At 39.4% G+C, this 19,554-nt stretch overlaps 1 protein-coding gene across 1 annotated transcript in view; it reads right to left on the bottom strand.

Moving 5' to 3' along the window:
* Window positions 1–1,232: 1,232 nt before the first annotated feature.
* The window catches only part of LOC122554423 (leptin receptor gene-related protein), a 32,986-nt gene continuing 14,664 nt past the window's right edge, over window positions 1,233–19,554 (bottom strand). Inside the window, exons 2-4 of the mRNA XM_043699434.2 lie at window positions 9,156–9,231; window positions 7,387–7,573; window positions 1,233–3,647 (exon numbers count right to left, since the gene is read on the bottom strand). Coding sequence (XP_043555369.1) covers window positions 3,531–3,647; window positions 7,387–7,573; window positions 9,156–9,231 — 380 coding nt within the window. The 3' untranslated portion in view covers window positions 1,233–3,530. The remainder of the gene's footprint in view (window positions 3,648–7,386; window positions 7,574–9,155; window positions 9,232–19,554) is intronic.

A 19,554-nucleotide genomic window follows, 5' to 3' on the forward strand; every position in this document is an offset into this window, starting at 1 on the left:
CAAAGCACTGGGAACCTACTCGCCTAATCCAAGGTGACCAACTGGGAGGCATCTTCTGGGTAATCTCTCAGTCTCATTGTTGGCAAGTGCAGGCTCAGGATCTAACACAGAGGTTCAATGCCAAGGCGAGACCATTCTTGATTTGTGGGAGATCAATGGTGAGTTATTAACACTACTTCCAGCACAATGAATTCCAATAGTTCCTCTTTGTCTAGAATCATCTGCTGGTGTATTGTGAGCCACTCCAGCAGGATAATATCTGGTTTCTGAACTGGTAACTGACCGGAATTCTTCCAGAAATTATTTAAGTCTTGTGATTGGCAGCCAGGATTTAGTACAGTAAAGTTCAGATCTCTCTTCATTTTCTTGTGGACATGACACAATGAACATCAATGAATTTAGCAAAGAGGTCTTTTGCTCCCAAAGCATGGTGTCTTTACGAATTGGTTTATTCATAGTCAATGGGTGTTTAGAGATAAGAAAAATGCCTAAGCAGTTAATACATGCAACTAGCAAATCTTGGGTTAACTTCTTCATCCATAAAGCTAGAAACTTATGGAATTAAATGCATTCCGGTATTGAAGATGCTAGTTAATGTATTTTAAAAAGTCTTGGGAAATATTTCTCTATTAAAAAGGTAGGACACGCACAAACATAACTGCTGTTACAAGTGGACAGGTTCACAATTTGGCTGCAAGCAAAAGAATGCAGGTTAAGAATTGGGATTCATGCTGAAATAGATTATGAAAAGTGAACAGCAAGACCATTCCTTACACAATTTTTGTCATGAATCATTTGGCAAGCAATAACAATAGCAAGACAGCGAAACTATTTTATAGTGTTAAATATTGAGCCTTTCTGCTGCTGGCAATCTAAATAAAAGTGCCAATGCAAATTACCCTTTAAACTCTCAAAAGCCTCTCCTAAGAATTCTCATCTTTTCCATTTATACTATTTTGATCGTAATTCTGTATATTGATGTTTCTCCATGGCTCAGACAAACCAGCCTTCCTCCCGACAATTCATTTTGTCTGAGGGATTAGGGAAGTTAGAACTGGGTTAGCACATTTTGAGAATCTGGGTTTCAATATAATCCACATGAACGTCACACAACACATTTCTTTGCTATGAAAGCATTATAAGTTTGGAGTATCTGATATAGTACTGCAATGAGAAAATGTCTAATTTCTAACTATTAATTAGATGCACAAACAAACAAATAACAATGAAAGTCTGTGTTTACACTTTATTCACATACATTTAAATTGAATCATAAAACTATTTAGAAATAAACTACAGATAATCTAATTAATATAGATATACGATTAGTTTGTTAATTTACAATGTATACAGTGAAGTATTGAAAACTTACTGACAATAACATTCAGTAAACAGTTCACGTAAAAAAGTTTAAAAATTTGTAATGTTTGAAGTTTACCATATTCCCACAGTTAGAATAAATTTCAACCAAAGGAACAATATTTAACGACGCATCCTCTTCCCAAAAATCCTTTTTAAGAAAAAAAATTGTCAATATGCCAGTCTAGAATACTTTATATCAAATCACTGGGAAAGTTAATTAAACAGCTTTTTTTCTCCCAACGAAATGCGATATTTAGTAAAAGCAATCTGAAGGCAAGATATTGAATAGAGATCTGCCAACTATTTTATGCACGAATTTTAGGCTTGTTATTTTTATACAAGCCATAACCAAAAGCCATTACTTCAGGTGCACATAATTTCATTCCCAATGGGCATTAATATCTGGTAAAAGTTCAGTTTATAATTCAACTACCTCAGGAAAAAAAGGACTATTACTTAAGACATTAAACAAAAGTAATTGCACAATAATAGAAAATGTAACTTGTTTCAGAAGGTTTTATCCCAATTAATTTTGGTTGTTTTAAAAGGCAAGGCTAGAAATTACTGTTGGCAATATTAATACATGAAACAAAAAAATACATACTTTGACCACAGTTATTTTTATTAAACAGTCATTCAATGACGCCATTAAAATTACAGAGAAATATCATGCAAATATATTAAGCATTCATCTAACTCTCATCTTTGATAATTAGATGCATGTTATACCATGTTGTGTAACTGAGTGGTCAAAGCTTCCTCTTAAAAAGGACATTACTTAGTCTAGGCTACAAGTTATCAGGTCATTCTAGAAAACAAGCAAGCTAATGCGGTAACAGTTCAAGTGCCCACGTGATTTAAATGTAATTTTTCTGTTGTTCTATTTTAAAAGGAAAAGTTGAAACAAAAAGCACAGTAAATGTTATTCCATTTACCCAAATTGACAAACATATGGTAGCAATGTTTTGAGCAAATATGCAGAACTATAAGTCTTGTATTCAAAGTTGTGTCTATATGTAGTTCTTTGGGCTTGCTTAATGCTGAAATTAAACCATTTGTCAAGAGGACATATCAACCAAATGCAGAATCAAATATCATCTATAATTCACTGCCAAATTATCACCTTTTGCAAGAGGTTCATAATGCAAAGTGTCCATTTTCATAATTCCTTCACATAAATTTCAGATGCTTGAATTAAGTACATTCTTAGAAAAGATGGTTTAATTTAATGTAGATATATAGCCAAAATGATAAAGACTCAGTAAAATAATTCCCTCTTCAAAATTGGAGTCAGTATGAGAAAGGATAGGACATTTTGTTAATACAATAGCAAAATGTCCAGTAGTACTTTTTTTAGTGCTTCAATTTCTGAACATACAAAGCCCTTTGCCAAGTGCATAACCGATAAAGAAACATTTCCTGGGGATTGAAAATGCACTGCATTTTGTTTTCTAATACAATCCGGTTTTTAAAGTATTAGAATTTTTCCACAAGCATTCAAATGGTAGAGACTGGAGCTTCTAAAGGAGTGAGTAGGAGCATTCTATTCATTGGAAATTATGCATATTGCCTCATAAGGTGCATTGAAAAAGCTTTAACACCAGGATGTGTGTTAAGATTAAAAGGTGTATCCCTGAAAAGGTGTTGCCAAGTCAACACTGGTCAATGGGTGTTCCTTTACCTAAAAGAGGGGCATCCCAGGGCGGGCTAATCCAATAAATTTCAAGCCTTTACAACAGCATGCATGCAACATTGATCACATGTCATAACCCAAAGTAAATTATAATTTTAAAAATGGAATTGAAACAGGCAAAGATTTATGGACAACTTTCTCCTCCAAATTATAATGTTATAATAAATACAAAAAATAAAATGTTGTGGAGTTGTGTGATCACACACCATGTGAGTAATTTCGTTCACTGGACTGTACAAGCAATTATTTGCATACTCCCATTTCCAAGTAAAATTGCCATTTTGGAGAGGAGACGGCTTGGCAAAGCCCCAGGTAATGAAATCTTTAAAATACAGTCACGAACCTTGCTTCTTAATGTTTACAGCAAACGAAACATTGAAAATAGTGTCATATACTGCACTTTAAGCTTGGAGTTTTAATAATACAATTCAGTTTCAATGCCAAAGGGTCATCAAATTTACGTTTCATCACAATACTACCACTGTTCCCAGCTAAAGTCATCACCTCTACCAAATACTAAGAAAAAGCCCAAAATGGTGAGGAAGATTACTGCATTGCCTGCCAGCACAAGTCCACAAGCTCCCCACTGGATCTGAAACATGAAACAGAGATTAAAAATCTCAACATGGTGGTCTGACAAAAATTGTTACATTATTTGCCCCCCTCTACAACAGGACCATTTAATACGACTAGAAAGTATTTTGTATGCTGCCTGAAATGTTATCATTATATTCTGGATGGGTTATATTCTCTTGTAAGCCCCCCAAGGGTTTTCCATAATGAAGGAAACAAGTCCAATGCTCAAAACGTCACAAGTTCTAAGAGTATATAATGTGCAAGGGAAATTTAAAAAAACAAATTAAGGGAACATAAAAAAAGGACAAGATTGATTAATGACAGGAAAATTAAGTAAAATCTAAAATTATTTCACAAGTAAATGAAGGATAAAGAATAACTATGGAAAAACGTGTGGTGGTTGGGGGGGGGGGGGGGGGGGGGGAGGGCATCTCATTAAGGACCTCAGTGGGTAGGGTTGTAAATGAATACTTGTGCTGATGTTGACTAATGAGAAGGATGATGTAGGTATAGAAATCAGGGAGAAGGACCATGATATACTTTAAGAAATTAACACAGAGGAAATACTGAGTGGTCAGAAAGGTTTAAAGTAGATAAATCTCTGGTGCCAGATGAAACATCTCCAGGTTATTGAGTGACATAGGGAGGAAATAGCTGGCTTGAGGCAATTCCTTTCTAGTCCCAGGAGAAATGCCAGAGGATTGGAAGACAGCCAATGTGATATCAATATTTAGGAAGGGTGCAAAAGGAAACTACAGGCCATTCAGTCTAACCTCAGTCATGAGGAAACTATTGGAAGCAATTCTGAGAGTCAGAATTTGAGATTGACCAAGAACAGTCGGCACAAATCCATTAAGGGGAGGTTATGTTTGACCAACATGATTGAATCTTTCAAAGTAGTATCAGGTGTGTGGATGAGGGCAATGCATTCGACAGAGTCTATTTGGACTTCAGCAAGACTTTTGACAAAGTCCCACATAAGACACTAGTAGTGAGCCGAAGGGCCAAGGGAATCCAAGGAAACGTGACTAATTTGATCCAGAATTGGTTGAGTGACAAGAAACAAAGTGATGGTCAAGAAGAGTTTTTGTAACTGGAAACTTGTGTCCAGTGGAATGCTGTGGGGATCATTGTTCAGGATCTTACTGTTTGTAGTATATATAAATGATTTAGGCATGAGTATAAGAGGGCTAGTCAGTAAGCTCACAGATGATACCAAAATCGGTGGGACGCTAAACATTGAGGGTAGCCTTTGATTACAGGAAAATATAGACAGACTAGTCAGTGGCAAATTGAATTCAATCTTGAATAAATGAGGTGATACACTTTGGTAAGACAAACAAGATGAGGGAATACATGATGAGTTACAGGATGTTGGAATACACAGAGTCAGGGCGACATTGGTTTGCATCCAGTCCCTTAAAATACCAAGGCAGGTTGATAAAGTGGGAAAAACTTTAGACTTGCCTTTACTACCTGAGGGATAGCGTTTAAGAGCAGGGAGGTTATGGTGAAAAAAAAATTAATTAAACCACAATTAGAGTATTGTGTGCAGTTTGAATCCATTTCATAGGACGGATGTAATTGCACAGGCGAGTGTGAACAGAAGGTTTATCAGGATGTTGCCTGGGCTGGACAGTTTTAGTTATGAAGAGAAACTAAATAGATTGGGATATTGCCCTTGGAGCTGAGACGACTGAAGGGACACCTGATTGAGATATATAAAGTTATAAGGGGCTTATACAAGAAGAAACAATTCCCTATAAGGGAGGGTTCAATGACCAGGGCACATAGGTTTGAGGCAAGGAGGAAGAGGTTTTTAAGGGGATAAGGGAAAAAAAAATCACAGAGGATAATGGAAATCTGGAATTTATAGTCTGTAAAGGGTGATAGAAGCAGACACTGCCATAACATCCAAGTAGTAATTAGATGTCCACTTGCAATGCCAAGGCATACAAGGCGATGGGCCAAGTGATGGAAAATAGTCAGGTGTTTTTTTTTAGATTAGATTCCCTACAGTGTGGAAACAGGCCCTATGGTCCAACCAGTCCACACTGACCCTCCGAAAAGTATCCTACCCAGACCCATTTCCCTCTGACTAACACACCTAACACTATGGGCAATTTAGCATGGCCAATTCACCTGGCCTGCACATTTTTGGACTGTGGGAGGAAACCGGAACACCCAGAGGAAACCCACGCAGACATGGGAAGAATGTGCAAACTCCACAGACAGTCGCCCAAGGCTGGAATTTGTATTATCCAGATGACAATCTTTAGATCCAAAGGAAGGAATACATTGTTGGATAGTGACAATTGGCATAATTATCATTTAGATTATAGTACATAATAATGCAAACATTTGATACATAGCAAAAACAGAAAGTGTTAGAATAATTCAGCAATCTGGCAACATCGAGGCATAGATAGGATAGCCAGAGATTTTTTCCCTCCAGGGCAGAAATGGCTATCACAAGGGGACATAATTTTAAGGTGATTGGAGGAAGGTTTAGGGGAGATGTCAGAGGTAGATTCGTTACACAGAGTGGTGGGTGCATGGAATGCACTGCCAGTAGTGGTAGTACAGTCAGATACATTAGGGGTATTTAAGCCACTCTTGGATAGGCACATAGATGATAGTAAAATGAAGGGTATGCAGGTTAGTGCGATCTTAGAATGGAATAAAAGGTCAGCACAACATCGAGGGCCGAAGGCCCTGTACTGTGCTATGATCTGTGGAAAGAGAAAATTTACATTTCAAGTTCAATGATTTTTCAGTTAGCTCTAAGGCATCTTCCCTCTTCAGTGGTATAATGTTCTCCTTGATCATTAGTCATCCCTCCTCCCCTTCCTTCCTGAACACCTTGTATCCAGAAATATTCAGAACCTAATCTGGTCCTTGTTTGACTCAGACTTTCAATGTCATCACATCATCAAATTCCCATGCAGTTCATCAAACTCACATCTACAGTGGACCAGGTGTCTCAAGTTTGTAAAGAGCTGCAAACAATTAATCTCTAAGCCAGAGAAATGATTCATCATTTGGAGAAAGAGAATTAATTTGATGTCAGAGATGCACAGCACAGAAACAGACCCTTCAATCCAACTCTTCCATGCCAACTTGATATCCCAACCCAATCTAGTCCCACCTGTCAACATCTGGCCCATATCCCTCCAAACCCTTCTTATTCATATACCCAACCAGATGCCTCTTAAATGTTGCAATTGTACCAGCCTCCACCACATCCTCTGGCAGCTCATTCCATACACGTAGCACCCCCTGCGTGAAAAAGTTGCCCCTTAGGTCCCTTTTATATCTTTCTCCTCTCACCCGAAACCTATGCCCTCTAGTTCTGGACTTCCTCAGCCTAGGGAAAAGACTTTGCCTATTTACCCTATCCGAGCCCCTCATAATTTTGTAAACCTCTATGAGGTCACCCTTCAGCCTCCGATGCTCCACGGAAAACAGCCCCAGCCTGTTCAGCCTCTCCCTATAGCTCAAATCCTCCAACCCTGGCAACATCCTTGTAAATTTTAGACAACTAGTTATTGGAATACCCTCCATCTTGTTGTTTTTCATCAACTGTCTACATTTTTATGATAGAAAGAGTCTGTAAATCATTAAATTCTATTTTCACAATTGAAAAAAAATTAAGACCCAGAGTATTCTACTTTGGACATGGAAAAAACCCACTAGTAAGTCATAAAACAAAATAAGGTGACAAATGGTGGTAAGGTGTTGGACTAAAAACTTACCACTGCAACTCGAGCAAGAATTATTGGGAGCCCAAAGGCAGAAACAACAATCCCTGTAGTGAAGAAGTATGCAAGTTCACGACAGGCACTGCTTGCTGCATCAGAGTCATCTCCCAATCTTCGTGCAATAAAACTTGGAATGGGCGACAGGAAGTAAAAGATCAGCACAAACAATGGCCAGTATACACTGTGGCGGGATTGAAAATGAAAGAAAACATAATTAAAATGGCAAGATGATTACTAAAGGCCTTATTACAAATGCCAATAGAACAAACATTTGTATATCTCTGATGAAGGCAGGACTTGATATTGTCCCACAGCCATTTCAGATAAATATCAACAAAACAAACTCCATAATCTTTTATCAGAGGAACCCAAGTTAATAGCTACAATTTAAACAACGTTGCAAGACAGTATAAAAGATAAAGCAATTAAGCAAGAAGTTCTGGATTGAAAACCTGCAGACAGTAGGAAAAAGGTAAAAGAAAGTTGGAGCACTGAAATAAATTCTTATTTTGCATGCAAGCATGTAAAAGTATTAACAAGAAATTCTGGTAATGGTAATGTTTCACCTTCCAAGCATCTGTTTATTTAAGAGTAAACTTCCTCTACATCCCTCTAGAATTCAAACTCCCTCACAGAAATCTCTTGGGTAACATTGCTTCCAATGTTCTGACAACCCAACAGTTGTTTTTCTTTGGATTGAAAAGGGAGGTCATGAAACTATAAACTCAAAAATGGAAAGGGAGGCTGTAGCAGAACAATGGAGAGAGATGCAGGACTACGGAACAGAGTGGAATGCAAATGGGAACAAACAGGAGACAGCATAAGAATTCACCAATAATGGAGAAAGCAAGGTAGAGCGTAATAGGAAGTATAAACTGATCATGGATGAATGCAATAGTTAGGAAGGTCCTGAAATGGCAGTTTGGGCTCCATTTTTTACAAAACTGCTACACCTTGACTACACTCACCTGCCCCCACAAACCCCAAATATTGTTAACTCCCAGTAGTCCATTAGTCCCCCAGACTCCAATCCCCTTTAATGCTCCCAGCTCTCAAATCTCCCCACTCCTACCACTAGTCCTGTTGGGAGCTGGTTTGTCTGCCAAACATTGTAGATATCGGAGTTTTTGCAGTGTTCTTCAACCCCAACATTGGTCAAAATCTTTAATCAGTCTTCCCAAGGTCTAACACACATCTTCCATTATCTCAGCCATTGACCTGATCTTAGAATTTCCCCATCAAGGTTCCCACACTTGGACTATCATACTGGTGCTGCTTGTCTCCAAGGCATCTATCTCACTGCAATCAGAATGCAGGCTTTTTTTCCCCACAGGACTGCTCCTCTTTTCCCCTGTAATAAGGGAAAAAAAAATCTCCCTAATACTATGACTTAACATTGAGAAATGTTCACTAACTAGTAAATAGGAATCACTACCTCTTTTTTCCCCTTCTGTTGCCTAAACTCTGGTCAGAGACTTGCATCATTGATTGTCAGCACTACGCACATCTAAGCAGGAAACTGCATATTATCAGAATGTTTTCAAGGGTTTAGAAAATAGACATTAACTTTATGAGGAGAGCTTTATTTTCCCTACCTATACGTGAAGCCAGAGAAGCAAAGTAGCAGAGTGATAAATCATCAAGTAGTATTATGGCTAGAAATAAAAAGCACTGAACTATTTTCAAAGACCTGCCCATTCAGTGCAGTAAATATCAAGATTTTCTTGAACAAACTGATTTTTACCCATTAAAAACAACCTTACCCATACTGTTCAAGAGCACAGCCTAACATGAGGAAGGTTAGACCTATGGCACCACTGAAAGATAAGCCAACCAGAGCTGCAATAAAAATGAGAAAAAAAAACAAATTATGTTAGTGTTGACCAGTATACTATGAGAAATATTTTAGCTCCAATAATGGGGCTGAGTTATATCATTCCTTGTGCTTAACAAAATCAAGTAGTTTGTTGTCAAGACTATTAATTGTTCTTTCAATTTTCATTTCTCTTCATTAGTTTTCAATATCTCATTTTATTAAAAGCACAATAGTTTCCTTCTTTTTCTGTTTCTCCTGCTCCTCCTCCCTATACTGAAATAGAGGGTAATGAATTATCTTCTTTCCTAACTCATTTTTTCTCAGCTTCTTAAAACTGTGGAATTCCATAGCAAGGGGTTTATTGAAGGCTATAAACCTTTTCCAATTCATGTTAGCAACAATCAACTTTTTTGATTTCCTTGCTTTTTTAAATCTTCACAGAAACTTGGTCTTTCTCCAAGTTACACCGTGTAACGGTTTTGCCATTGACCATTTTTATAATGTTATTTGATTTAGTTTCTATTTTAACTGCATTAGCAATATTCCACAGCAGGTGTCTTCTGTCAATCTGTATTTGAAGTAGTTATCACATTCCAATTGGTCCACAGGAAACTGGTTGCCTATCTTTCCACGGAGTTATTAATGTAAACTCCATGTCATCTCTGCCATTCAGACTGTTCCTCAGAAACAAAGTTTCATAATTGGGGAGATCTTCTGATTCCTAACCATCTCAAACTGACTGACCTGAAGTGACTAGGTCTCTCAGTATGTCAGTAGACTGACTTGTTCGGTTTTGCCCTTCATTGAAGATACCTAAACTCCATGCTTCTCATGTCCAGCCATCGGGGTAACTCGCAAATCAACCAGAGTCAGAATCAATCTCTGTCCCTTCACTAAATTCGCAATGTCAAAACTGCTTGCAACATCTCTCTTGCATCAGCTAATTCAGGTTTGAAGTCGAAGTTTGATGCAGTGGTAGCACTCATGCTTGTGTTCAAAGGCTGTGATTCCAAGCTCCCTTCAGAACATGAGCGTAAAATCTAAGTGAATACTTCAGTACAGCACTAAGGAAAATTAGCATTGTTCAATGGAAAAATGCAAGATAATCTGATCATTAAGTGTGCTGTGAAGGTTTGATTATATACGTCAACTTCATTTAAGAACCACAGAAATATTCAGAACAAAGTCATTTGGCCCATCATACTTATGCTGGCTCTTGATTCATATCACTGGATACCTCCACCAACTGAGATTCTCTCCATAGAATTCCTGAAAATTTAAAGAGACTCAGCATGCACAAGCATTTAATAGGGAAGATACCATAGTGCTTCCTGATTTCACTCGAATGGTCGAGCTCTTAGTTTAAAATTGCTCCTCTTTGTTCTGCAATTCCTCACCCAAGGAAATGGGGTTTGTCTGTATTTACAGTATCAAATCCTTCAGTCATTTCAAGCACGTCAATCAGATCACTCTTTCTTGGACTACACCTCATATTTGCCCACATCGAAAGTCTTTTGCCACAATTGTACCTGATCTTTCAGATGAAACATTAAACAGAGCTCCATTCTGACTGCTCATATGGTTGGAATGGATATAACAGAATCTGAAGAATAGGAAGCTGTCCCTACACAAGTAAAAATGACAAAACAGATTCAGTGTTTATTACCCAAATTTTGGATGTTTGCTGCTGAACAAGAACCTTCCTCAATGGGGCAATTCATTAAGCACATTGGGCAAGTCTGAAGACCAGAAAGAAACGACAGAGGAACCTCCATTATCTGAGCAAACATAGGCAGGGAGTATTTTGGCAGATAATCGAATGTTCAGATGATTGAATGCCAGTTAACACAGTTTAGCCAAGCATCGGGACCTTGCGATCTTCTGGGTTAATCCAAAATTCGGATAATCAAGTGCCAGATAATTGAGGTTCCCCTGTACTGCAATGCCATTCTTTTTAAAAATCCTTATAAGCCCAATATGTAGACACTCATTAATCCGTATGACTTGGTCCTGCACTGAGCTGTGTACATTCTGACTGAAAAATATAGGACCCACAACTCCCAAAAACTGTTTGAAAACAAAGTGCTGGAGAAACTCAGTAGGTCTGGCAGCATCTGAGGAGCGAGAACCAGTTAACATTTCAAGTCCAAACCATACTGTAGGGATTCAATGACTCTGAGTCTTCATCAGAACTAAACACTGCGTTGTTATATGATGGTTTCTGCTGAAAAGTGGACATTAAAACAAGGACTGGATGAATGCACTGTTCAACAAAATATGAACAGTCTCTGGGAGATAGAATATTCACTTTGGGCACAATTGCAACCTAGGTGTGATAACAGCTCTTCTCAGAAAAACCGCTCACCCCGGATTCTGGTCAAATTCATTTGCATTTCACTGAAGGTAACTGTTACGATGAACCAGAACAAAGTAGGGGTGTCTCATCATTTGTGAATAACCTAATTTAAATACCTAAAATAACAACGTAAAACGCAAAGTAATCAGATTATGAGTAAATTAAAGGAAAATTCAAATACCATTTTACAGGCCAATAGCTATTTTACGGAACCCGGCCAAAAATCCAGTTTAATCTTTGGAGCCTCCTCAAATGGCTGAAGTGGGAACACCTAGAGGAGATGGTGACATAGTGGTTATGTCACAGAATAGTAATCCAGAGCTATTGCTAATGCTCATGTAATTTTAATTCAGGGAATGAAACCTGTAATATCAAACTTATTTTATGGTAACCATGACTATGATCATTGGAGGAGGTCCAACAAGATCAGGCGCCCTGGTGTACCTGTCACCAAGTAAGAATGCAGGTGTAGCATTCGATATTTTGACCTTCACAGCAAGAGGATTCGAGTACATGAGCAGGGATGCCTTACTGCAATTGTACACAGTCTTGGTGAGACAACACCTGGAGTATTGTGTGCAGTTTTGGTCTCCTTATTTGAGGAAGAATGTTCTAAAGGTTTACCAGACTGATTTCTGGGATGGCAGGACTAATGTGAAGAGAGACTAGATTGGTTAGGACTATATACATTGGAATTTGAACGAATGAGAGGAGATCTCAGAAACTTGTAAAATTCTAACAAAACTTGACGGGTAAATGCAGGATTTTTTCCAATGACTGGGGAGTTCAGCACCAGGGACCAAGGATATGAAGTAGACCATTTAGGATTGAGGAGAAATTTCTTCAACGAAAGAACGGCAAATCTATATAATTCTCTGGTGTAGAAAGCAATTGAAGCCAAAACAGTGAATGTTTTCAAGAAGGAGTTGATATAGTTCTTCGGGCTAAAGAAATCGAAGGAAGACATCAGGACCAGGTCAGAGTTGGAAGATCCGCCATGATCATACTGAATGGCAGAGGATACTCAAAGGGGTAAATGGCATAGTCTATTCACAGCTTCTATGCTTCTCACAATGATAAAAGCAGCACCTTGCATTTATTATAGCATCTTTAACATAACAAAATGTCCCATTCTGTGATAAGAAGTTACATAAGGGGAGATTATTCGACATGGCCAAAAATGTGGTCACAGAAATATAGCTGAAGGACTATCTTTTAGGGGAAAGCGACAAAGTTTTAACAAAGGAATTCGCGAGCTTTTAGCTCCTCAATAGTTTAAAGTGTGGCCACCAACGATGAAATTATTAAATCAGGGATGCACAAGAGGGTAAAAATAGAGTGTAATAGGGTGACTTGGGGCAAATAGGGATATGTACACTTGAGCTTTGTGTGCTGTTGAAGCTATAGAGGTTGGAAGCAAGGATATCAAGGACTTGATGAGGAATACAGCAACATCGGCATAAGGTAGAGACAGGCACTGTTGGCGGAGGTGGAAAGACAGTTTTAACAAAGCCACAGATAGGCTATATTATTTCTATATGTGCCGTGGTTTGTTTTGTGGTCTACTTCTAAATCAACTCTTTAGAGACTAGTGCACAAAACCGAAGAAACTGGTTTTAAACGCAGGAATTTTAAATGCAAATTACATCCAATATTTTGCATTTTATCAAACTTAGGGAAACTAAAACGGATAAAGTGGGCGGCACGGTGGCACAGTGGTTAGCATTGCTGCCTCACAGCGCCAGAGACCCGGGTTCAGTTCTCGCCTCAGGCGACTGACTGTGTGGAGTTTGCACGTTCTCCCCGTGTCTGCGTGGGTTTCCTCCGGGTGCTCCGGTTTCCTCCCACAGTCCAAAGATGTGCAGGTTAGGTGAATTGGCCATGCTAAATTGTCCGTAGTGTTAGGTAAGGGGTAAATGTAGGGGTATGGGTGGGTTGCGCTTCGGCGGGTCGGTGTGGACTTGTTGGGCCGAAGGGTCTATTTCCACACTGTAATCTAATCTAATCAAATCTAAGTGTGAAATGCAGGAGGACCTCTGACAGTAGATCTAATGCTCAGCCAATAGTTGAGACAGTAAAGAGAGCAGGTAAAGGAAACAGAGGAAAGCCAAAAAAATGCTACTCTCACAGACTGCACCTGTCATATATATTCGCTTCAAGAATTATAGTAATCTTAAGAAAATATGATTTTGGATGTTATCACACCAGCAGATTTCTCACAAACTGAATAACCACAGGTGGAAGAAAAAGCAATGGGGATTAACTGTGAACTGGACAAGAAACAGAAAGCAATTGTGCTTTACACCAAAGAGAACTTGTCTGAGCTTTCCTGGAGTGCTTCTTTAATATTATAAATATCAACAGATTTGAGCAAAGAGAAATATGGGTTTTGAAGAACTGTATGGAGAAAATACTGCAGTACCATCTAGTGTCCAAATGGCAATCAAGACACTGAACAGCTATTCGCAATGCTACCATTCACACCATCTCTAGACAGATCATTTCTTTGTTGTCCTGATATCGTTCCTTTCACCCTTGCACCATGAAACCTTTGTATTTAACCACTTCTACCACCTATCTTATCACAGACCATCCCTTTCACTAATATGGAAAAGTCAAATATTATAGGTTTCAAGTACTAAAGGAAGTACTTAGACTTGAAAAGTTAACTGTTTCTCTGTGTAAATGCTGCCAGATCTGCTGAGTATTTCCAGCATTTCTGTTTTTCTGACATAATCAAGAATTTTCCAAGTTTTAGACTCAATAGAAACTAAGTGCAGTGAAGCATAACAATTCATGAAAAAGCCTTTACCTTTCCAAACTTCTCTGGTACTGAAGAATTTGGGTTTTTTTTGCATTTCCACTTAAACATTTTTTTTTGGAAAAATAACAAGTCAAGCTTAAAAGAAATACTGGGGAAAGATTATTTGAATTGTTTGAAAAGTTCGTCTCATTAGTTTGCTCATTAAATAAATATTAAGACATATTAACATATGGCTTTATGACAAAGGGAGAGCCAAGACTTGGCAATGGACTTTCATGTTTGTGCCCAAACCCCAGAACCACTGAAGAGATGGTGGCCTCAAACAAAATAACTGCCAAACACATTTTTATGGTCTGTCTGGCAGCAATAAACAACAGTGCTGGAACATCAGTCGAATATGTCCACATGCCTCTTATTTAATGTTCCTCAAACTACATTTTTAAAACTCTACTGCAACCTTCCACCTTATATTCTCTAGCTTGCCAGAGGTGATGGAGACTTCTTAGTTGTTTTGGAATTTTTTTTATATAAAACTACATTTTATTAGCTTAACGCACTTCCTGAACATGGAAAAATCTACACATTTCTGATCAGTATTGTTTCTCCTTTTGTACTCAAGTGCATGAACTTAGTCATGTGTATTTTTTTTTAAAAAACATTCACCTTAATTAACATTTTAGAACTTTAGTTGGAGAAAATTATTGCAGAGAAAAGAAAAAAAACATGCATTTATATAGCCTTTCACAACTCCAGGACATTCCAGAGTGATTGCAGCCTATGAATTTTTTTTTTTAAAAACATTGGTCACTGTAATGAGTGCAGATGCTAAATTACATGCACCAAGGTTCTTCAAACAGCAAGGCAATAAATACAGCATCGTTTGAAGGATATCTGCATACAGATCACTGAGCCACTATGCCACCCATTTCCACAATAGATCTGTAAAGAATCAAATTTTATTCTATTAGTATCAAAATGAAGTTTGGAAGAACATTGGAAGAGATGGGTACATGTGCTGCTTCTTTCATTCTACTTGTGCACTGACAGATGTGTGCACAAAGAGAATGAAATAAGCAGCACATGTACACGTCAATTTTGAATTGCAAAAGGACCCAAAATATATAGCTGTAAATCTTGTTCTTCCAAACTTCACTTTGATACTAATAGAATGATAAAATTTGATTCCTTGCAGATCTGTTGTGGAAATGGGCAGCATGGTGGTTCAGTGGTTATTACTGCTGCCTCACAGCGCCAGGGACCCGGGTTCGATTCCAGCCTTGGGCAGCTGTCTGTGTGGAATTTGCACATTCTCCCAGTGTCTGTGCTGGTTTCCTCCGGGCGCTCCGGTTTCCTTCCATAATCCATAGATGTGTCGGTTAGGTGAATCGGCCATGGCAAATTGTCCGTGGTGTTCAGCGATATGCATTACTCAGGGGTAAGTGTAGGGGAATGGGTCTGGGTGGGTTACTCTTCAGAAAGTCAGTGTGGACTTGCTGGGCCGAAGGGCGTGTTTCCACACTGCAGGGATTCTATGAAACCTGATTTGCTAAAGAGTCTCAAAAATTCAAATACAATGGCTTATGATGTAAGCAAATTAGGAGGGAGGCAATGGCTTAATGGTATTATTGATGACTATTAATACAGAAAGTCTATTAAGCTTTGCCAGACCCGGATGATGAAATTTGACTTCAACATAAACAATCTGGAATTAAGAATCTATTGATCACCGTGAAACCACAGTAAATTGTCAGAAAAGCCGATTTAGTTCACTAACGCCCCTCAGGGATGGAATCTTCACCTGGTTAGGCCTACATGTTATCCTGGAGCCACAGCAATGTGGTTGACTCTCAGGTGCCCTCTTCAATGGCCTAGCAAGCCCCTCAGTATTAGCCCCTACGAAGTCACAAAGAAATTAAACTGGACAGACTATCTGGCATTTACCTAGGCACTGGAAAAGACAACAGCAATAGCCCTGTCGACCCTGCCAAGTTCTCCTTACTTGAGATATTAAAAAGGTTAATTTGCTGTACTGACCTGCAAGAAATTGAATGCCCTGGGGTAAGGTGGTGTGTCTTTGTCTTATAGGTGGAATGTGGGACGTTTACACAGCTATTTCCTTGCCATTCAGGAATGATTTATATTTTTATCCAGAAATCAATAAGAACATTACGCTGGGAATTTGACTACTTCCCTACAGTTAGAAAAAACAATTTGCAACAGATTTGACCATTAAGGGATGATTTGCATTACATTGTTTCTGGAGGTGGGGTGGTCACTGCATTGTATCTTGAGTGGCATGTGACTATGAGGAAATGGCTGAGGGTTGTCTTGTGGGCATTACTAACTGAGATGGAAAGATTTTTGTATAGAGGAAAGACTGTTTCCTTTGTTCAGAGAGACACCCCTGGACACTACTCGCAAGCATGGTGAAGAATGTTCAGGGTTTCTCCAAGGCTTGTACAGTATTTTGCTAATAAATTTGGTTGCTTGTTCACAGAAGTTGGTGTGTTGCAGTTGCATCAAGTGTGTAAGAATTTCAAGAGTAAAAGAACCTAACATACTAAATTTGGGGGTTAGTTCCAAAATTGGGAGAGCTGTCTCACAGACCAATCAAGCAACAGTCTAATGAAGTCATACTCAGAATCATACCTTACAGACAATGTTTCAGATACCACCATCACTGAATATGTCCTATTCTACAGGCAGGACAAACCCAGCAGAGGTGGCGGCACAGTGGTATGCAGTCTGGAGGGAGTTACCCTAAGAGTCCTCAACCTTGACTCCAGATCCCATGAAGACTCATGGATTCAGGTTAAACATGTGCAAGGAAACTTCCAACAGATCACTACATAACGTCCTTCCTCTGCCAATGAATCAGTACTCCTCCACGTTGAACGACACTTGGTGGAAGCACAGAGGGTGACAAGGGCACAATGTTGACTTTGGGTGAGAGATACTAATTTCCACACCAAGAACAACTCAGCAGCAGTGCCACTGATCAAGCTGGGTCTGCAGCAGGTGGCAAGGAACCAAGAGGAAAAAATATACTTGCCCTCATCCTTACCGATCTGCCAGCTGCAAATGCATCTGTCCATGACAGTATTGCTAACAGTGACCACTACGAAATCCTTGTGGAGATGAAGTCTTGTCTTCTCAGTCAAACGACTCTACATTGCATTGTGGGCATTATCACCATGCCATGTGGGACAGACTTTGAACAGATCTAGCAACTCAAGACTGGGCATCCATGAGGCACTATGAGCCACCAACAGTCGTAGAATTGTACTTCAACTCAATCTGCAACCTGAAGGCCTTTCATATCCCCATTACCGTTAAGCCAGAGAATCAACCATGGTTCAATGGAGAGTGCAGGAGGGCACGTCAGCAGCAGCATTAAGCATATCTAAAAACTAGGTGTTGAGCTGATGAAGCTATTAACAGGATTAGTTGCAAATCAAAACAGAATAAAAAGCAACTTGCAGACAGAGCAAAGCAATCCCATAACCAATGGATCTAATTTAGATTCTGCAGTCTGCCAGGTCCAGTCATGAATGGTGGTAGACAATTAAACTCACTGGAGGAGGTGGCTCCACAAATATTCCCCATCCTCAATGATGGAAGAGCCTAGGACATCAGTGCAAAAGATAAGGCTGAAGCACGTGCAACAATCTTCTGCTAGAAGTGCAGAGTGCATGATCCATCTCAGCATTCTCCAGTGGACTCCAGCATAATAAATAAGTCTTCAGTCCATGCAATATCAACAAATGGTTGAAGGCACTGGATATTGGAAAGGCCATGGGCCCTGACAACATTCCGGCAATAGCACTGAAGACTTGTGCTGCAGAACATGCCGCTCCCCGAGCCAAGCTGTTCCAGTACAGTTACAACACTTGCATCTACTCAACAATGTGGAAAACTGCCCAGGAATATCGCGTGCACAAAAAGCATGACAAATCCAACTCGACCAATTACTGCCCCATCAGTCGACTCTCAATAATCAGTAAAGTGATGGAAGGTGTCATCAACAGTACTATCCAGCAGCACCAGCTCAGCAATAACCTACTCAATACACCCAGTTTAAGTTCTACCAGGGTCACTCGGTTCCTGACCTCATTACAGCCTTGGTTCAAACATGGACAAAAAGATCTGAATTCCAGGGGGGAGTTTAAAACGACAGCCCTTGACACTAAGATTACAGATGACCTAATGTGTCATCAAGGTGCCCTAGCAAAACTGGAATCAATAGGTAGAAGGGGGAAAACTCTCAAGCTGGTTGGAGTCATACCTGACAGGTAGGAAGATGTGGCTGTTGGAGGGTAGTGCCCTCGGTCCAGCTATCTTCAGCTGCTTCATCAATAGCCTCCCCTCCATCAGAAAGTCAGGAGTGGGGACGTTTGCTGATGATTGCAAAGTGTTTGGCACCATTCGTGAGTCCTCAGATACTGAAGCAGTCCATGTCCAAATGCAACAAGGTCTGAACAATATCCAGGCTTGGGCCAAGTGGCAAGTTATATTCACACCAAACCAATGCCAGGCAATGACCATCTCCAATTAGAGGCAATCTAACCACTGCCTCTTGACATTCAATAGTGTTAACATCACGGAATGCTCCAAAATCAACATCCTAGGGATTAGCATTAATCAGAAAGTCTACTGGGCTCAACATAAAGTATCTACAAGAGCAGGTCAGAGGCTAGGAATACTGAAGTAACTAATCTCCTGACTCCACAAAACCCATTCACAACCTACAATATTTTCCACTTATCTGTCTGGGTGCAGCTCCGACCAAACTCAACAAACATATTGACTTGGACCCCATTTTCTCAGGTGGTGGTAAAAAACAGGAAATGATATGACCACAGAAAATGACATCACCAACTCAAAAAAAACATAAACACATAAATAAAAAGCAGGCCACTAACACCAGTGCTTCGCCAGAGGCTCTCTGATAACGTTACCTAGTATGGTGACGAAACATCTGAAAATGAACTTTCCAGCTCAGTGAGGAAATTTACATCCAGATCCTCAACCCGAGTTACAAATATTCTCAAAACTCATTAACATTCAAGAAACTTGACACCATCCAGGACAAAGCAGCCTATTTGATTGATTGCCACAACTTTCACAAGCATCCACTCCCTCCACCACTGACGCTCAGTAGCAGCAGTGTGTACTGCAGAAATTCAAAAGATCCTCAGACAGCATGTTCCAAACCCACATCCACTT

This window comes from Chiloscyllium plagiosum, unplaced genomic scaffold (assembly GCF_037043375.1).
Source record: "Chiloscyllium plagiosum isolate Xiang-an unplaced genomic scaffold, Cpla_swu_hap1 HiC_scaffold_9, whole genome shotgun sequence".
Classification (NCBI taxonomy): domain Eukaryota; kingdom Metazoa; phylum Chordata; class Chondrichthyes; order Orectolobiformes; family Hemiscylliidae; genus Chiloscyllium; species Chiloscyllium plagiosum.